The sequence below is a fragment of the Dreissena polymorpha genome, chromosome 2, assembly GCF_020536995.1.
Source record: "Dreissena polymorpha isolate Duluth1 chromosome 2, UMN_Dpol_1.0, whole genome shotgun sequence".
NCBI classification, from domain to species: domain Eukaryota; kingdom Metazoa; phylum Mollusca; class Bivalvia; order Myida; family Dreissenidae; genus Dreissena; species Dreissena polymorpha.
In genome coordinates this window covers 21,614,346-21,633,030 of record NC_068356.1, presented here as the reverse complement: position 1 = coordinate 21,633,030, position 18,685 = coordinate 21,614,346, and the positions used below count along the sequence as shown (strand labels likewise).

Below are 18,685 nucleotides of genomic sequence, written 5' to 3'. Positions count from 1 at the left end.
AGGATGAACATACGATTTTTGATTTAGCTTCTAAGGATGGTCATTTCATAAATAACATACTGCATTTTAGATAATCGCACTGGTGGTGGAGGGGAAGTCCAGTGCTGGCAGGCGGCCATCCACAAAGAAGTACAAGAAACTGAAGACTGAAGATGTCATGCCAAATTTTGAGCATTCTGCTTCTAGTAAAACATATGTCTTCTAAAAGCACATGAACCATCTTTTAAAGGCACATTTACCGTCTTCTAAAGGGCCATGTACTTCTTCTAAAGGCTAATGTACAGTCTTCAAAAGGCACATTTACTGTCTTCTAAAGGCATACCTACTTTATTGTAAAGGCACTTGTACTGGTTCTAAAAACTTGTAATCAGTTGCTGAAAAACTTGTTGTCAAGTATCTTTGTAAACATGATGGGTGCTTTTTGTTTTGGCATATACCTTGTTTTTTTCTTGGAAGAAAAGTTAACAGAGGCATTAAAAGAAAACATTAACCTTAACTTAACCTTAAACAAGACAGAGCAGACCAATGTTAATATTGTTTGCTACTGGCTTGACTTATTCATTTTCTTTGAAATATTTTAATATTGATATTGTGTTACTTTGAAAAATAATTGTTTGTTTTTTATGTATTGCGTACATTCCATGTTTCCATTGTGAGTACCGGGTGTTGGGCAATTAAACATTAATTATAAATAAGTCACCATTAGGAAAACAGTATCCTTCTTAAGGATCCAGTGCTGGTTGTTCTTTTTCAATGTTTTCAATCATAGCGCAACTAGAAAACTGCAGGTTGAATATACATGTAATGTTAAATCAAAAGTTCTAACATGTTCATAAATATAGAGACTGATATGTTTTAAATATTATTTTGTTTGTCACATAATTTTACGATGATTATATTATATCTACAAAGCTTTTGTTAACATGTGATAGCAGTCTTGAGCATTTCCTTATAATCAAAGTGTGAAGGTGACAAAGATGTCATGGATATGCTGTCTGTCTCGAAGATCCCTGTTTTGATCCCCTTTCTATAAATCTAACCAAACACACTGATAACTAGTTCCTCCCTGGAAATAAATTCAAAGAGTGCCTGTATGAATTAGGCTTTAAATGTAATCAAGTGTTTTAAAAAGGTTTTAACAAAAGCATTTAACATGATATTTATATTTACTCCCTCTAGCTGTATAAATAGCAACACATATTATGAAGCCAGCCCGGCCACTTAACTTTCCCGGAGATAGTCATTAAATACTGCCATTTTTGAGTCCATTTCCTTGGTTGAGCCGGTAAGTTCTGTCTTAAAGAAAAGCAAATGAGATTCACTCCCAGATTTCAGATCAAGTCTAGCACCTTTTGGTCATTAGACAGAAATCATGTAAGCCATGCTATGTGGAAAGGGGGTTTAATGCATATGCCAAAGTGTCATCCCAGATTAGCCATTTGCTAAGAAGAGACTTCCTTTTAACAGAAAATACCATGAAAGCGGAAAGTGTTGTCCATGATTAGTCTGTGCAGACTGCGCAGGCTAATCTGGTACAACACTTTACACATGCATTAAACCCCTTTTTCACAGGACTCATATATTACTTTATACAGCATGGTCACCAGTCAGTTTATTTCTGCATATTTTATTCCATAACGCATTCCAACTAAAAGTTCTGGTACTTGGCTTTGTATTGCCTTCATTTGACTTGTAATCATTATTGCTAATAGTGTGTATCATAATTGCTTGCTTATGTGTTACTTTCATATTGCAATTGAAATCCAATTAAGACCTCTGGAATAGTGGAAAATATTAAGTAATTCTAAAACTCTGTGTTCTGCTCACATGTTTTATTATGACTAGTGCAAGAGATATTGTACAGTGCCATTATATCAGCATATTTAGGTCCTTTTTCCGATTCATGCATAAAAACCTAAATTTTATTAGGATAAATTATTTGAACATGAATATATGAAATTGAATTTGCTTTTTTAATTACATATAAATTATCTTTTTGATGCTCCAAATATTATCAACAGTATCTGGCACTAGTAGATATTGACAAGTGCATTCCATATTATAGGGCACTATGGGTTGTTATATCTTTAAATATATGTTGAGGGTATACTATATCTTAGATTAAATGTATTAAATCTTTCTATATGTATATATATAATTGATGAACTTAAAATATGTTGGAACTTGACGTTCTGTTTGTGTCAATTATCTTCATTTGTTCTAAGGTATCAAAAAATAATTATTGGAGTTCAATGTCTTTTTATTGTAATTAAATCTGTCATTTCAACTGTTTTATCTTGTGAACCTCTGAAAATGTTCATTTTTTATCCATATCCATTATTTTTATGCCCCCAGGTAGGGTGGCATATAGCAGTTGAACTGTCCATCAGTCAGTATGTCAGTATGTGTGTATGTCAGTATGTGTGAATGTCAGTATGTGTGTATGTCAGTATGTCCGTCCGTCCGGAAAAAAACTTAAACGTTGGCCATAACTTTTTCACTATTGAAGATAGCAACTTGATATTTGGCATGCATGTGTATCTCATGGAGCTGAACATTTTGAGTGGTGAAAGGTGAAGGTCAAGGTCATCCTTCAAGGTCAAATGTCAAATATATGGCGTCTGTCCGTCCGAAAACTTTAACATTGGCCATAACTTTTTCAATATTGAAGATAGCAACTTGATATTTGGCATGCATGTGTATCTCATGAAGCTGCACATTTTGAGTGGTGGAAGTTCAAGGTCAAGGTCATTTTTCAAGGTCAAAGGTAATTTTTTTTTTTTAATTTCAAAGCGGCGCAATAGGGGGCATTGTGTTTCTGACGAACACATCTCTTGTTTAGACATTTTCTTTGCAATATTTGCTATCTACGACTTTGTGGAACTGTCAAATAAAGTATTAATACTGATTTTAACTTTATGTTACAGTATAGCTAATCAATTGTCATGGCTGCTGCATATAAGATTTTGTTATCGTTGTGTTTGCAGTTTGTCCTTGATTGATTTGAAGCTCTTTCTGTTGTATATGTCTTTAGTGCTATTTCCTGCTGAATTGTACAAACATATTTGATTTACTGAGAAATGGGCATCCCTTTGGCAGCCAACTTGAATTATATTATATAAAAATGCTTTGCATATTTATGAATCTCATAGCTTGTCATAGAAAAACCTAATACTGGAGGCTTTACTGAAGCAGGTGTTTCGTTAATGAAAGTGGTGAATCTACATAAATTTTAGACTCAAGTGGACCTTATTGATAATTCTTATAATTAAGCAAAAGTAGTGTAGAATCGTGTTAAAATGGTATTACATGTAAATTGCATACTTGTCTCATTTCTTTTAGATATTGAATAGGCTATATGCAAGTGTGACTTGATTTAGTGCTGATCAAAATTGCCATTTAGGACTGAGATAAATTTGATAGTATATGTATGTATGTATGTATATATGTAGTAACTGGCATTTACCAGCATACCCGAGTTCACAAGATTTGATCTTAAGTTTTTTTCTTTAAAAGATTGAAAGTACAGAAACTTTAATTATTTGGAATATATATAATAATATTGTGTTGACTTGACTCTAATGTTTGTTAAGAGATAAAAAAAATATTTGAAATGAAAGCAGTGATTCTGCGTATTTTAAGATCACCCGAGTTCAACATAAGTATGGTGAGCTTTTGTGATGGCCTTTTTGTCTGTTATTTTTTGTTCAACCTATGTGGTCTGTTGTCCATCGTCAACAATTACCAGGTTAACACATCAGATGCCACGTTAATTGCACAATTTTGATGAAAATTGGACAGAACATTTTTCCTTTTGATATATCGACCAAGTTTGAAAATGGGTTATGTGTGGAAAAAAACCTACTAGGTCAGAAAGTCAAATTAAAAAAAGCTTGTCAACATTTCAGTTAAAATCTTAATGAAACTTGGTAAGAACATTTGTCCATATGATATCTTAGCCGTGTTTGAAAATAAGAATGTGCCTTAAAAAATTTTTTTCATAAAGTTATTTTATTATCCTGAACCCCATCTCAGAAATGTTTAGTTTCTTCGGGTCTCATTGTGAGCGCCTTTGGAGTCAAATGCACGCATGTGTGTAGTTACCTGAATGTAAATATGATGCTTCTAAATTTTGGGTTATGGTTTGAACAGTTTGACAATTAATGATTGTTTTTGGTTGTGTTATGAATTGCTCACATTGACATTTGTTAAATTGACTGCAGTCATCTTGACAGTGTTTGTTTCTTTTGTTTTGTATAATCTCTTATATTTTGGAGTGTAACTTGTACGGATTTTAAGTTTATATGATATACGGAGTTTCCTCAAAATCCCTATCAGTTGGTAGTTTTTTGTTTACTGTTTTTAAGCTGCAATTGTTTGTTGCAATTAGAAATGAGATTATGTTTTATGGGAATTTTAATCATCGACCATTATTACGACTGTGCATGATATTAAAATCAATCATATATTTAGTTCAGTCAACATCAAAGTAAATTTTCAACTGTGCTGAACCACTCTGTATTTATAATTAGGACTGAAAAAGTTTAAAGTTTTGTGAACCTGCTCCGTCAAATCCTTGTACATACCACCTTTACGATATTTAGTATGCACTTAATTGTCGCTTAAACTTGCTTGTTTGTAGTTTTAGATTTAAATTTGGGGTTTATATTTTAAATAAATCTGAAAAAACATGAGCATCGTTATTGCGTGTTTATTTGAGGAAACGATTATGTGGTTAAGGCTAAGATGACCGATTTAACATAAGACACACCATTGCAACCAGTTCACAGTGTTTGGCTTTGAACTTAGGGCTGCAGTATATTTCTTGAAATAAACTTTAGCTGTAATAGAAAGTATTATTATAAATTCAAAGATAAAACTTGACTGCTTTGTCATTTCTCCACAAGAAATACTTCTCTGGACAAGAACTGCTGAGAGGTTATGGCAGACATGTGTAAGTTTGTATAAATCCTTCAATTATTGTAGTGGCTTGCAAATTAAAGCAGTTTTTCTCCCCTAAATGCCTGAACATGGCCCATTTTGCCCGATCTTCTACTGCAGGGAGCCACATTTCGCTCATTTTTTAAGAAAAATTGTCAGGATTTTTTCTACATGTAGACGAATACCTTTGTTATCAATGTTAATATACAGTTGTTTCAAATTGGACTTGAAAATTTTATTTTTTCCAATTTACTTACCCTATGTTAGTTCATGCTCAAATAACGAGCACTGCTCAAATGGTATTACACTGCTCACACGGTATCGAAGTTTCCTGGGTGAGAAGTGCCAATGAAGAATATCTAAGTACGACTTTAACATAAATACATATCTGAACGTGAATGATACGCGACATTCTTTTGCTGGCTGGTTTCAGTACATTAACTTCTTTGTTTGGCTCGGAAAGAAGTCCAAAGTCAAAGTTACGCGATTGTAAGTCATATGATCATAACCTTCAAACTGGCGACACCCGTCCAAATGGCAAAATTAAAATGTTTAAAATGTTTTGGTTCCAGGATTAGTCAAATTAATTTTAAACTAGGCTATAAATGACGAAACTCTGAAAAGGAAAGAGTGCGTGCTCAATTAATGTGTGTTTAAAACGACGATGATTTACAATCCAAATTCTCCAAGAACGTGCAAGGTCGGACGGTTTTTGCAAGGACACCCTTGTTAAAAAGCAGGGAATAGCTCTGTAGTTCAACATGACAGTATTCTTTTATGACGATTTCGTGATATCCCTTTCTTCCTTGTATTTTATCGTTGATGTCATATTGTGGTTTATATTATGGTTTATGTATTCGCGTGATCAGCGTTAAATGCTTTTGGCGAAAACTAAACATAATGAATACGCAGTGAGACGAAGTTTGTCTATACATAGAAATATTATATGCAATTATGAGTATGCTAGACGTATAGGAAAGTAATTCATAGCATGCGAATAATGACGATAGGTGACATACGAAGAACACACAAACTAAATTAACTTTCTGTAAAGAATTTGAAAAAAAAAACTGGGAAGCAACTGAAGCATTTTCCTTTAAACATTGCAAAATAGATACATTTAGCGGCTGATGACTAGGAAGCAACAAAGAATCAAGGATATCTTTTCGTTTTAACGTTGCGAAACTGATATATTTAAATACAAGTACTTTGCGGATACGTTTTAAAGAGGTTGAGTACATCATGTTTTAAGAAATTGTTCAAAGTATTAAATGACAGTTGCATGTTGCATGTGAACCTCATATCTCTATCTCTAAGACAGATACATACACATCAATTAGGATTCAATCAGGCAGTGTTACAAACCGTAGACTTACGATAATTGACGTTTATTTTCGTTAATGAGCTATATTCTTTTTAAATATTGTATAATTTGTTAGCATAAGTTGATACTGCATATTTAAACCATGTTTGAATGTAAACATAAATGGCTTTTTGTTTAAGCAAAAACGTGTAGTCAATATCACGGCACTTGTACAACCACAAATAACTGAAAACCAAGTGAATCAAGTTTAGTTCTTAAAAGCATAAAGCACAAACACTGCAATCAATTAATGCCAGCAAAATCAGTAGTTAACTCTTTCAGTGCGGGAACCGAATTTTGAAGGCCTTTGCAAACAGTTTGGATCCAGATGAGACGCCACAGAACGTGGCGTCTCATCTGGATCCAAACTGTTTGCTATTCTGATAGTATTCTTTGAAAAAAAATCGAAGAAAATGCTAATTTTAGAAATTCAGCAGACGACATTTTAGCAGACGACAAATTTCCCAGCATGCAAAGGGTTAATGTACATTTTTGTATTTAATACTAGTATGTATCAAAGTATTCTGTGATAATACATATTGTTTTACACCAATATTTTAGGGCTCGTTAAAAAAAAAGACAGACGGCAAAGCTCACCTAATGTGGCAGCATTTAATGTTTATTGACGAACCTAATTTGTATGTGCAAGTGCAAGTTACTAACCTTAAGCATATCGTAAATTCGCCAGACTTCGCAGCCATGAGATGATAAGTGGTTATTGGTATTACTATTTAATTGAAAAGTATATAACATTTCTATTGTAACTTATAATTTGATTCTGTTATGAAATGATTATACGTTTTGATAGCTAATTCAATATCCCAGCTGCACGTTTAAGACAGCCATTATTTTTCTCGACATTTATATTGAGACCAAATTTTGAGCTCACCTGAACGCTTAGTTATAATGGTGTGATACTTTGGTAGGTGGCCCTCTTGTGTCCCTAGTCGTGTGACGTCAACGACTTGCTTTAAACGGCATCTCCTACAAAACGACTTAGCGGATTTACACGAAACTTCTTAGAATGATCATTGGGTGACCTTGCAAAGATTTTCAGTTCGTTCCGATCTGCTGCATATGTAGGCCATCAGAGCTTATCATCGTTTTTTAGTTAAATCTTATCCTCTGAAATCGCAAGTATGAGAGATATAATAGTGTTGTGTTAAATTGTCTAGATGTCCTCTTAAAATCATGCATCTTCAGTCGACTTCGACATTAACCCCCCGATCACTGGGATTTAAGTCGTCCGTTTACATATGGCGCACAAGGCAGCCACGGCACATTGACTTATTTCCCTCACAGGTACCCATTTATACACCTTGATGGATAGGAGCAAGCGTGGGATTATTTTTTTGCTCAGAATAATCCAGTGCCCTGGCAATATTTTGGTATGTTTTTATTGTTATCCATCAGAAATACATTTTCGATCAAAATAAAAATATTCCTATTAAATCGTTCAGTATTTTTAACTATTTTTTTAACTTGTTTACATTTCGGCTACTCGCACTCTCCCGATCTCATTAATTTGCAAATTTTACAACCTCCGCCTACATGACTTGGGTTACACATATATAAAGATTAAACCTCTTAATTGATTACTGTTTTATGCACCTGAATTGATATACGGATTAGGTCTTACAGATGAGACGATTATTTTATTTGCAGAAAATTAGAAGTGGAAAGAAGACATACGACAAGAAAAACTTAAAGAGAGCTTTCCAAGCAACACTCTTAGGAATGTCAGTTTGTATAGCAAGCAGGTTGTAATTGGAGTCCAAACTAAGGGTTAGAACCAGACAGAATGTCCCCTTCAAACGAAGGTCAGGCCCTGTTCGTCTCACAATGATGAAGAGGAGAAACTGCTTAATGACCATATAATACACATGGCCAACATTGGATACGGCTAAACAATAAGCGACATACAGTATATAGCTGCTGATTATGCCCGATCACTTGGGAAAACGGTGAAAGCGAGGGAAGGTCTCAGCCAAATCTGTATCTCCTCCGTTTTGGGCAGATGGGAACAACTTAGAGTTGTGGCTCCACAATAGCTTGGAATAGCCCGAGTCCAAGCCGTCATCCATGATAATATTAGCAAGTACTCTCTAGAACTTGTAATAGTTCTGAATAGTGTCTGAATACATCCATGATAATATCAGCAAGTACTCTCGAGAACTTGTAATAGTTCTGAATAGTGTCTGAATACATCCATGATAATATCAGCAAGTACTCTCGAGAACTTGTAATAGTTCTGAATAGTGTCTGAATACATCCATGATAATATCAGCAAGTACTCTCGAGAACTTGTAATAGTTCTGAATAGTGTCTGAATACATCCATGATAATATCAGCAAGTACTCTCGAGAACTTGTAATAGTTCTGAATAGTGTCTGAATACATCCATGATAATATCAGCAAGTACTCTCGAGAACTTGTAATAGTTCTGAATAGTGTCTGAATACATCCATGATAATATCAGCAAGTACTCTCGAGAACTTGTAATAGTTCTGAATAGTGTCTGAATACATCCATGATAATATCAGCAAGTACTCTCGAGAACTTGTAATAGTTCTGAATAGTGTCTGAATACATCCATGATAATATCAGCAAGTACTCTCGAGAACTTGTAATAGTTCTGAATAGTGTCCCGTCATCCATGATAATATTAGCAAGTACTCTCGAGAACTTGTAATAGTTCTGAATAGTGTCTGAATTAAAAAGAACAGTTTGCTAAAAACACCCGAATGAATTTTTAATGTTAACGAGTAAGGTTTGTCGACAGAGCATAGCCCTACCCAAGAGCGATCTCGGGCAGTATCATAATGTTGCGCCTGTGATGCACATATACGCTAAACGTTTTAAATGTCATTTGTAATTGTTCTGCAGGGAAATTAATGGATAGCATTTAACCATGATATTAATAACAACATTGTGATGCCTGTTGTTTACATTAATATCACTCTGTGGAAAGAGAATTAATTTCACCATGCTCATTGTTTATATTGCAGCAAATTAATTTCCTGAATAGATTTTTGACATTTAAAAAGCTGTTAGAATAACTTTGAAAGATTAGCAGTTTTAGTTGAGTTTTGGTTTTATAGAGAAAGGACATACATGGGAATATTTTATATAAACAATAGAAATCAAAGTACTGAAAGTACTGGTTTGACGAGGCTTTTGAAGAGGATGGATATATAGAGGATATTTGTTGGATTCGGTGGCAAATCGATTTTCCCAGAAAAAATGCAAAAAATATCGATATTTTCACTGTTATTTTTCACTGTTTAAAACAGTGAAATACCAGTTTATTTCACCGATATTTCTTTATAAATCACCGGAAAGCATAACATAAATAAGCATCCATTTAAGTTAATGTACATCACCGCAATTGTGTAATTTTTATTGCTTGTCATTTATCCGCAGGTCAATAGTTAATGGTTGTGGTGCAATCGTTTTCGTTCTTGGACACTGCATCCCTTCAATGAAATTTATTTACCTAAATATCTCATATTTGAACTTAAAAATTCTTTTGGGAGTAATGGTCCAGACAACTGGGTAAAACAGCAACAATATGCTAACCCATTATTTTTCGAGGAACATAATTGAGAAGTCCTGTGCTAGCCCCCAATCACAGTATGTTGGGGTATAATAATAATCAAACTTTGTTTTTCTTCTCAAAAGATTGTCGTAGATTATAAGTTGATGAATATATCATCCAAGACTTCAAGTTTTAGAAAGCCATTTTTTCATTTATTTTTATTGATAAACAAGGTTTTGTAACAATCTATACTATACATAGATAGCTTAAACAGCACAATGTGGCTCACCTGAAACTGATTGTTTCCTAGTGGTGTTAACTAATTTTTCATGAAGATCTAGAAAAAAAAGGCATTGTGAGTATGAACAAACTATTTGCGTCTATCCGATCTAGTTGAGTCTTGTGACCGAGATCCTACTTTTATTTATTTGAACATTCTGATCAACTGCCATGAAGATCAGGTAAAAAATGTAAGTTTTAACATGGGTTTTAATGATTTTAGTTATTGATCAAATGTTTGGAAGCACATGACCCACTTTGGAACGTGACCTGTTAATCACTGAGACTAGACCTTGTGACCTAAATGTTAAATATGCTACTTTCATGCTTGACTTTGAAATCATTTAAAATAATGTTCTAACCAATTTACAAGTGGATCAGAGAGAGAATGTGACCACTAAAGTATTAACAGATTTTTTCTTATATTTGACCTAGTTCCCTAATTTTTGATAGAATATGAAACCAAAAATGACATAGAGGAGACTAGTTTCATAAGAATCTGGCAAAGAGGTGACACCCAAATTTAAACATTGTAAAATGATATCTTATGTGTTCACATTAAACTTTGGATAAAATACAACAAAGAGTGATAACAAAAGCTCACCTTATCACATCATAACAAGTGAGCAATATAACCAAAACTATGACATCATATAATTGCTCAGTTACTTCCAATAACAATATGTTACTTTTGAAACAAATACAATACCTTCCCTTTAAAATTACAGGCTGTTCTAAAACAAGATAGCCCTGTATCGCTCACCCAAAACTCCTTCTATAGTGTCAAAAACTTGTGTATGATTTGACTAAGTTGTAACCTAGCTTTAGCCTGCCAAGACCAACTTGCAAATTCAGCTTTTGATTTGATTAAGATGGACTTTGTTAGCAATTTTCATGAAAATCAGGAAGATAATGTGACCTGTAGAAAGGTAAAGGAAGTTTTCTATATTTTGACCTAATGACCTAGTTTTTGACAAACTACCAACTTTCAAACTGAAACTTTATTTCATCGAGATAACATTCAATTCTGTCCATTTTTCATGAAGATCTGGAAGTGTTCGCTAACCTTTTTTGTGATTTGGTTTGTTGACCTAGTTTGGACCACATATGACCTACTTTCAAACTTAACCTAGTATTGACAGAGATGAACATTTACCAACATAATACAAACAAGGGCTGTTTTTAAAACATGCATGCCCCCCATATGGGCTGTCAGTTGTAGTGGTAGCCATTGTATGAATACATTTTTGTCACTGTGACCTTGACATTTGACCTAGTGACCTGAAAATCAATAGGAATTATCTGCCAGTCATGATCAATTAACCTATGAAGATTCATGATCCTAGGCCTTGCTTTTCTTGAGTTATCATCAGGAAACCTTTTTACTGTTATGAGTCACTGTGACCTTGACCTTTGACCAAGTGATCTGAAAATCAATAAGGGTTATATACCAGTTATGATCAATGTACCTATGAAGTTTAATGGTCCTAGGCGTAAGCATTTTTGAGATATCATCTGGATACTATTTTACTGCTTGAATCACTTTGACCTTGACCTTTGACCTAGTGACCTAAACATCAATAGGGGTAATCTGCAAGTCATGATCAATATACCTATGAAGTTTCATGATCCTAGACGTAAGCATTCTTGAATTATCATCTGGAAATCATTAAACTGTTTTGACTCACTGTGACCTTGACCTTTGACCTAATGACCTGAAAGTCAATAGGGGTCATCTGCGAGTCATGATCAATGTACCTAAGAAGTTTCATGATCTTAGACGTAAGCATTTTTGACTAATCATTTGGAAACCATTTTTCAAAGTTAAGTCACTGTGACATTGACCTTTGACCTAGTGACCTGAAAATCATTAGGGGTCATCTGCGAGTCATGATCAATGTACCTATATAGTTTCATGATCCTAGGCATAAACGTTCTTGAGTTATCATCCTGAAACCATTTTACTATTTCGGGTCACCGTGACCTTGACTTGTGACATAGTGACCTGAAATTAAATAGGCATCATCTGCGAGTCATGATTAATGTATTTATGAAGTTTCATGATCCTAGGCATAAGCGTTCTTGAGTTATCATCTGGAAACCATTTAACTATTTCGGGTCACCGTGACCTTGACTTTTGACCTAGTGACCTCAAAAGGGGTCATATGCGAGTCATGATCAATGTATCTATGAAATTTCATGATCCTAGGCATAAGCGTTCTGAGTTATCATCCGGAAAACATTTTACTATTTCGGGTCACCGGAACTTGACCTCTGACCTAGTGACCTAAAAATCAATAGGGTTCATCTGCGAGACATGATCAATGAACCTATGAAGTTTCATGATCCTAAGCATAAGCGTTCTTGAGTTTTTATCAGGAAACCATTTTACTATTTCAGGTCACCGTGACCTTGACCTTTGATATAGTGACCCGAAAATCAATAGGGGTCAACTGCGAGTCATGATCAATCTACCTATCAAGTTTCATGATCCTAGGCATAAGCGTTCTTGAGTTATCATCCGGAAACCATTTTACTATTTCGGGTTACTGTGACCTTGACCTTTGACCTAGTGACCTGAAAATTATTAGGGGTCATCTTCGAGTCATGATCAATGTACCTATATAGTTTCATGATCCTAGGCATAAACGTTCTTGAGTTATCATCCTGAAACCCTTTTACTATTTCGGGTCACTGTGACCTTGACCTTTGACATAGTGACCTGAAATTAAATAGGGATCATCTGCGAGTCATGATTAATGTATTTATGAAGTTTCATGATCCTAGGCATAAGGGTTCTTGAGTTATCATCCGGAAACCATTTAACTATTTCGGGTCACCGTGACCTTGACTTTGGACCTAGTGACCTCAAAAGGGGTCATATGCGAGTCATGATCAATGTATCTGTGCAGTTTCATGATCCTAGGCATAAGCGTTCTGAGTTATCATCCGGAAACCATTTTTCTATTTCGGGTCACCGTGACCTTGACCTTGACCTAGTGACCTCAAAATAAATAGTGGTCATCTGCAAGTCATGACCAATGTACACATGAAGTTTTTATGATCCTAGGCATAAGTGTTCTTGAGTTTTTATCAGGAAACCATTTTACTATTTCAGGTCACCGTTACCTTGACTTTTGATATAGTGACCTGAAAATCAATAGGGGTCAACTGCGAGTCATGATCAATCTACCTATCAAGTTTCATGATCCTAGGCATAAGCGTTCTTGAGTTATCATCCGGATACCATTTTAATATTTCGGGTCAGTGTGACCTTGACCTTTGACCTAGTGACCTGAAAATTAATAGGGGTCATCTTCGAGTCATGATCAATGTACCTATGAAGTTTCATGATCCTAGGCATAAGCGTTCTTGAGTTATCATCCGGAAACCATTTTACTATTTGTTTTTTTTTTGTTAAATGTCGTCAATTATTAATTGTATATAGATTTCTCTATAGTTTGAAAAACATTCAGGCAAATATTTCTCATGTAAGATAAAATGCAAATAATTAATAAAATATTCCCTTTTAATCAGTATGTTGGTTTATCGGTCAATAACAATATCACTTTGAACATTGAATTATTTAAAAGTTATAACAAACATTAAATGTTCTCCGAACATATGACTCCGAACACATATAACAGATTGATAGGAAGATATGAACAAATCAAGGTTGCTAGGTTGCCCGCCTAGAAAGGTCCTGTTAGTATGGAAGTACTTGACATATAAATTTATTAGCCTGTCGGTGTTGTTAAGACATAAAATATTTTATGAATGTCTCAAAGTGTAGAATTATTTTGCATTTAGTAAAAGAAAGGCAACATATAACCCTTAAGAGGCTGACGAGAACTTGTGGCCAAATGCAACTATAAAGAGGCATTATGATTCTTGAAAATAAAAGTAAACATCATTATATATGAATTTTCTGATCAAAAGTGTTATTTTTAGTGAATAGGGGAAATACATTTTCAAGAATAAACAATATAATTATAAATGTTTTGGCGAAGTGCATCATAGTATTATCATAGTACAGTTTTGTTCTAAAAATCCCGTAACATTTTGTAAATTTCATAACACCTTGTTGCAAAAAAAATCATGAAAAATAGAATTTTCAGAGTAACCTATTAAAATAAAATAAACAAGGGCTGTTTGTAAAACATGCATGCCCCCCATATGGGCTCTCCGTTGTAGTGACAGCCATTGTGTGAATATGTTTTTTGTCAATGTGACCTTGACCTTTGACCTAGTGACCTGAAAATCAATAGGGGTCATCTGCGAGTCATGATCAATGTACCTATGAAGTTTCATGATACTAGGCCCAAGCGTTCTTGAGTTATCATCCGGAAAACCACCGGGTGGACGGAGCGACAGACCGACCGACCGACATGTGCAAAGCAATAAACCCCCTCTTCTTCGAAAGGGGGCATAAAAATGCTTTATATGATCTTAGATATTATTTTTGAAATCATTTTTCATCAATTACTAATGTTTAAAAATTATTGTTTCATGCTACTCATGGTACCAGTTTTTTGTCAAAAAATTAATTACATCTTTTAAAAATGCATTACCCCTTGTTGCCAAAAAAATCATGAAAAATATAATTTTCAAAGATATGCTTTAAAACAAAAAGAAAATGCCTTCTTAAACCTTAAATATTATTCCTCCAAGCATTTTACATAAATAATTTATGTTTGAAAAAATCATTGGTTCATGCTAAATACTGTTTGATATACTGTAAATCATGTATCTACACATCCAAGTAGTGAGTCCATTAAACTATTGCAACCGAAACACCTGGTGTGCCAAGGCACCAGCCGAAGTCAAATGCCTTCTGACTTTGTGCATTTTACTATTTATATTTGTATGCATTTGTATGGGTTTGAAAAAATGTATAATCTTTAATGACATCTTCTGACCATGCATGTCCTAGACTTCAAAATCCAGGCCCTGGTCTGACACATTGGTAACATTAACGTTAAACTGTTACTAGGCTTCTGAATTTAATTAGCCAGGTCACAGGAAAAGGGCAGTCTAATCAGTATCCAATTAAACTATTTGTCATTGTCAGAAAACCGCTCTTAAAGGGGCCTTTTCACAGATTTTGGCATTTTTTTAACTTATTCATTAAATGCTTTATATTGATAAATGTAAACATTGGATCGTAAAAGCACCAGTAAAAAATCAAGAAAAAAAATAATAAAAGGGAAAGAACATTGCCCGAAGCAGGTTTCGAACCAGTGACCCCTGGAGTCCTGCCAGAGTCATGAAGTAAAAACGCTTTAGCCTACTGAGCTATTCCGCCGAGTACAAATTGTTGACGTATTTTATACCTTATATAAGCAATCTTCGTAGTTTCACAAAATTTAACGACAAAAACAGAACTCTCCAAATTATTCAATCGTTTCGCGTTGCAACGCTTTATAATTTTTAGGTTCTAAAATCGTCAAAAGATGCATATAATGGCTATATTAGAGCATGGTTAATGTTCAGTATTACTGTTTTCTCACAAATATCATAACTAAAACGAAAACTTACGAATCTGAAACAACTTTTTTCAATTTTGTCAATTTACCAAAGCGTCAAAAGATCCCTTTAAGCAAACAGCTTTCAAGCAACTGCAGGCTGAACTGGATCTAAACTGGCCACAGTCGCCTCAATGTCTCTTTGACTGGGATATGGTTCATTAAACTTTAAAGGGATCTTTTCACGTTTTGGTAAATTGACAAAAATTGAAAAAAGTTGTATCGGATTTGCAAATTTTCGTTTTAGTTATGTTATTTTTAGGAAACAGTATTACTGAACATTTACCATGGTCTAATATAGCCCTTATATGCATCTTTTAACGATTTAAAAATTATAAAGCGTTGCAAAGCGAAACGATTGAATAATTTGGAGAGTTATGTTGTTGTTGTTTAATTATGTGAAACTACGAAGATTGCTTATACTAGGTATAAAATACGTAAACCATTATACTTGGCAGAATAGTCGAGCAGGCTAATGCGTTTTTACTCCAGGACTAAGGGGGTCACTGGTTCGAGCCCTGCTGCGGACTACTTTTTTTAAAGAATTTTATTCTGGATTTTTAACTGGAGCTTTTAATATCCAATGTTTACATTTATCAATATAAAGCATTTAATGACTTACTTCAAAACATGTCAAAATCTGTGAAAAGGCCCCTTTTAACATAAAAGGGGCTCCTACTCCTATAAATATGAGGTCAATATACATGGACTAAACGGTAAATTACGTCTAATTATTTGGACTGTAATGACATCAACTACTTAAATAATAAGAAGAAAGAATTCATTCATACTTACCAGTAATTTGAGTAAAGTTTGTATTCAATGTTGTATTTCATGACAGCTTGGTGATATGCAAATCCCATATGAAATGTTGATATCGGGTATCATAGCCATTCAATAGAACAGTAATATTTTTATTGCTACATACTGTGTACATTTGCAAACCTAATGCTTTAACGAGTGACTACGGCTACCGTTTGTTTCGTTCCTTAGTCAGGGGAGTCGCTCGTTATTGGAAATATACATATTTAACATCGAAGTTCAAAAACGATTTCACCAACGATGAAGTGATTTATATGAATGCTTGGTGAGTTAAATATCTTTTTAAAACGACGTGATCTTTCTAAAGAAAAGGCTTAATTTTTTGCTTTTTTTTCATCAAGAATGTGACTTTTTGAAAAACAAACAACAACTACAAGCACAAACAAAACATCGGCGTCAATATTGTAATATGGTGTCTATCTTCGGATCTCATGCGATTTATCAAATAATCTCAAAATAAACGTTTGATGATTTGTTTAATCATTGAAAATAAAAACAGCCTTGGACATATTTTTGAGTTATGTTCTGATTTCAGAAGTAAGTGTTTTCTCTATGTCGTTGAATATTTTCCCCTAAAATTCCGCGTTCGCCATTTGTGAATGTTGGGTCTTTTTTATTGCAATAATAAAAATGGCTTGCGTACTAATTCATTCATATTTAGGGCATTATTTAATTTTTTATGACCGGACTAAATAGCCAAACGCGCCGTCACGATTTTCGTCTAAATCGGAAAGTCTTAACCCTTTCAGTGCGGGAACCGAATTTTGAGGGCCTTTGCAAACAGTTTGGATCCAGATGAGACGCCACAGAACGTGGCGTCTTATCAGGATCCAAACTGTTTGCTATTCTGATAATATTCTTTGAAAAAAATCGAAGAAAATGCTAATTTTAGAAATTCAGCAGACGACATTTTAGCAGACGACAAATTTCCCAGCATGTAAACGGTTAATTATGTAAATATGACACGTAATCGGTTCATTTGTACGAAGTATTCAACTGATAACACAGCTTTGGAGTACGGTCCTACTGGTTTATAGCATCGCACGTAGATGTACACAACTTGCGGTGGGTATATGAGTACTAATTAAGAATACAACTGTAATGAAAAGGTGAAATCAGATCGGCACAATCTATTTTCAATGTACAGACGACAAAATAAAAGTAAAGATATATTTAAAATATATGTAAAGGTTTTGGGAAAACGAACTATATTCGGTGTCAGAATGTGCAGGCCTGACAGAGTGCGACATATTCTTTTACTAAGCAACAAACAAAAACATCAGAGTTTCGCAATTAATTATATTTTATTGCTACATCATTTAATTATATCTTTTTATGGTTATAAGCGTTGTCTATTATTTTTGAAACTTATTTCAAGAAATTATTAATTTCTTATATCTTCAATAAATTTAAGTCCACTCTTACACATATATGTGCGTGAATCTTAACAGTTCGTAACTCATCCAAGTGGTCAATATCGTTGTACGATAGGTTTATTAATAGGCGATACAGTATTGATCCATACATAGTAAGGGAACTTAAAACATAGTTATAGCACCAGGGTTTCCCTCGACACCGTGTAGTGTAAGGCTGATAATTGACGGCGCTTGCATGAATACAGCATTTCGACGACGCGTTGATGCTTCTCTTAACGCAAATGCACTAAGCCAGGATTTCCAATGGCACATTCAAGCTTTTAATTAACGCACCCTAACGCAAATGCATTGAGCAAGAATTTCCCAAGACAATGGAATGCTTTTCGTGGACGTTACTTTATGCAACGGCAATTAGCCGGGAATTTCTATGACACGTTCATGCTTTACATTGACGTAACTTGAAGCAAATATATTGAACCAAAATTTCCCATGACACAATTTTACCTTTTCATGGACGTTACGTTATGCAAATGCGTAATGCCGGGATTTTCACGAAATCGTTATGAGCTTCATTGGCATGACTCTATTCCGAGGACAACTTTATGCCTTTCATGGACGGAAGGTTACGTAAATGCATTATGCCAGGCTTTCAAAGACAAGGCTATGCTTTTTATGGACGTATATAATATATTGAAATGATTACCTTTTGAATTCCCACTACACGTTCAGACTAATAAAGGGGTCTTTTTTGAAACTGAAAATTCTGTCGTAACTTACATGAAACTTTACGTGACATCATTTACAGGTCTAGAACCAGCAATTGCGCTTATTTCGCCCATTC

At 34.3% G+C, this 18,685-nt stretch overlaps 1 protein-coding gene across 1 annotated transcript in view; it reads left to right on the top strand.

The window, feature by feature from the left end:
• LOC127866177 (uncharacterized) overlaps nucleotides 1-4,692 on the top strand; it is a 39,744-nt gene extending 35,052 nt beyond the window's left edge. The window contains exon 4 of the mRNA XM_052406598.1: nucleotides 71-4,692. Within this exon, the coding sequence (XP_052262558.1) occupies nucleotides 71-205 (135 nt within the window). The 3' untranslated portion in view covers nucleotides 206-4,692. The remainder of the gene's footprint in view (nucleotides 1-70) is intronic.
• Nucleotides 4,693-18,685: the final 13,993 nt, after the last annotated feature.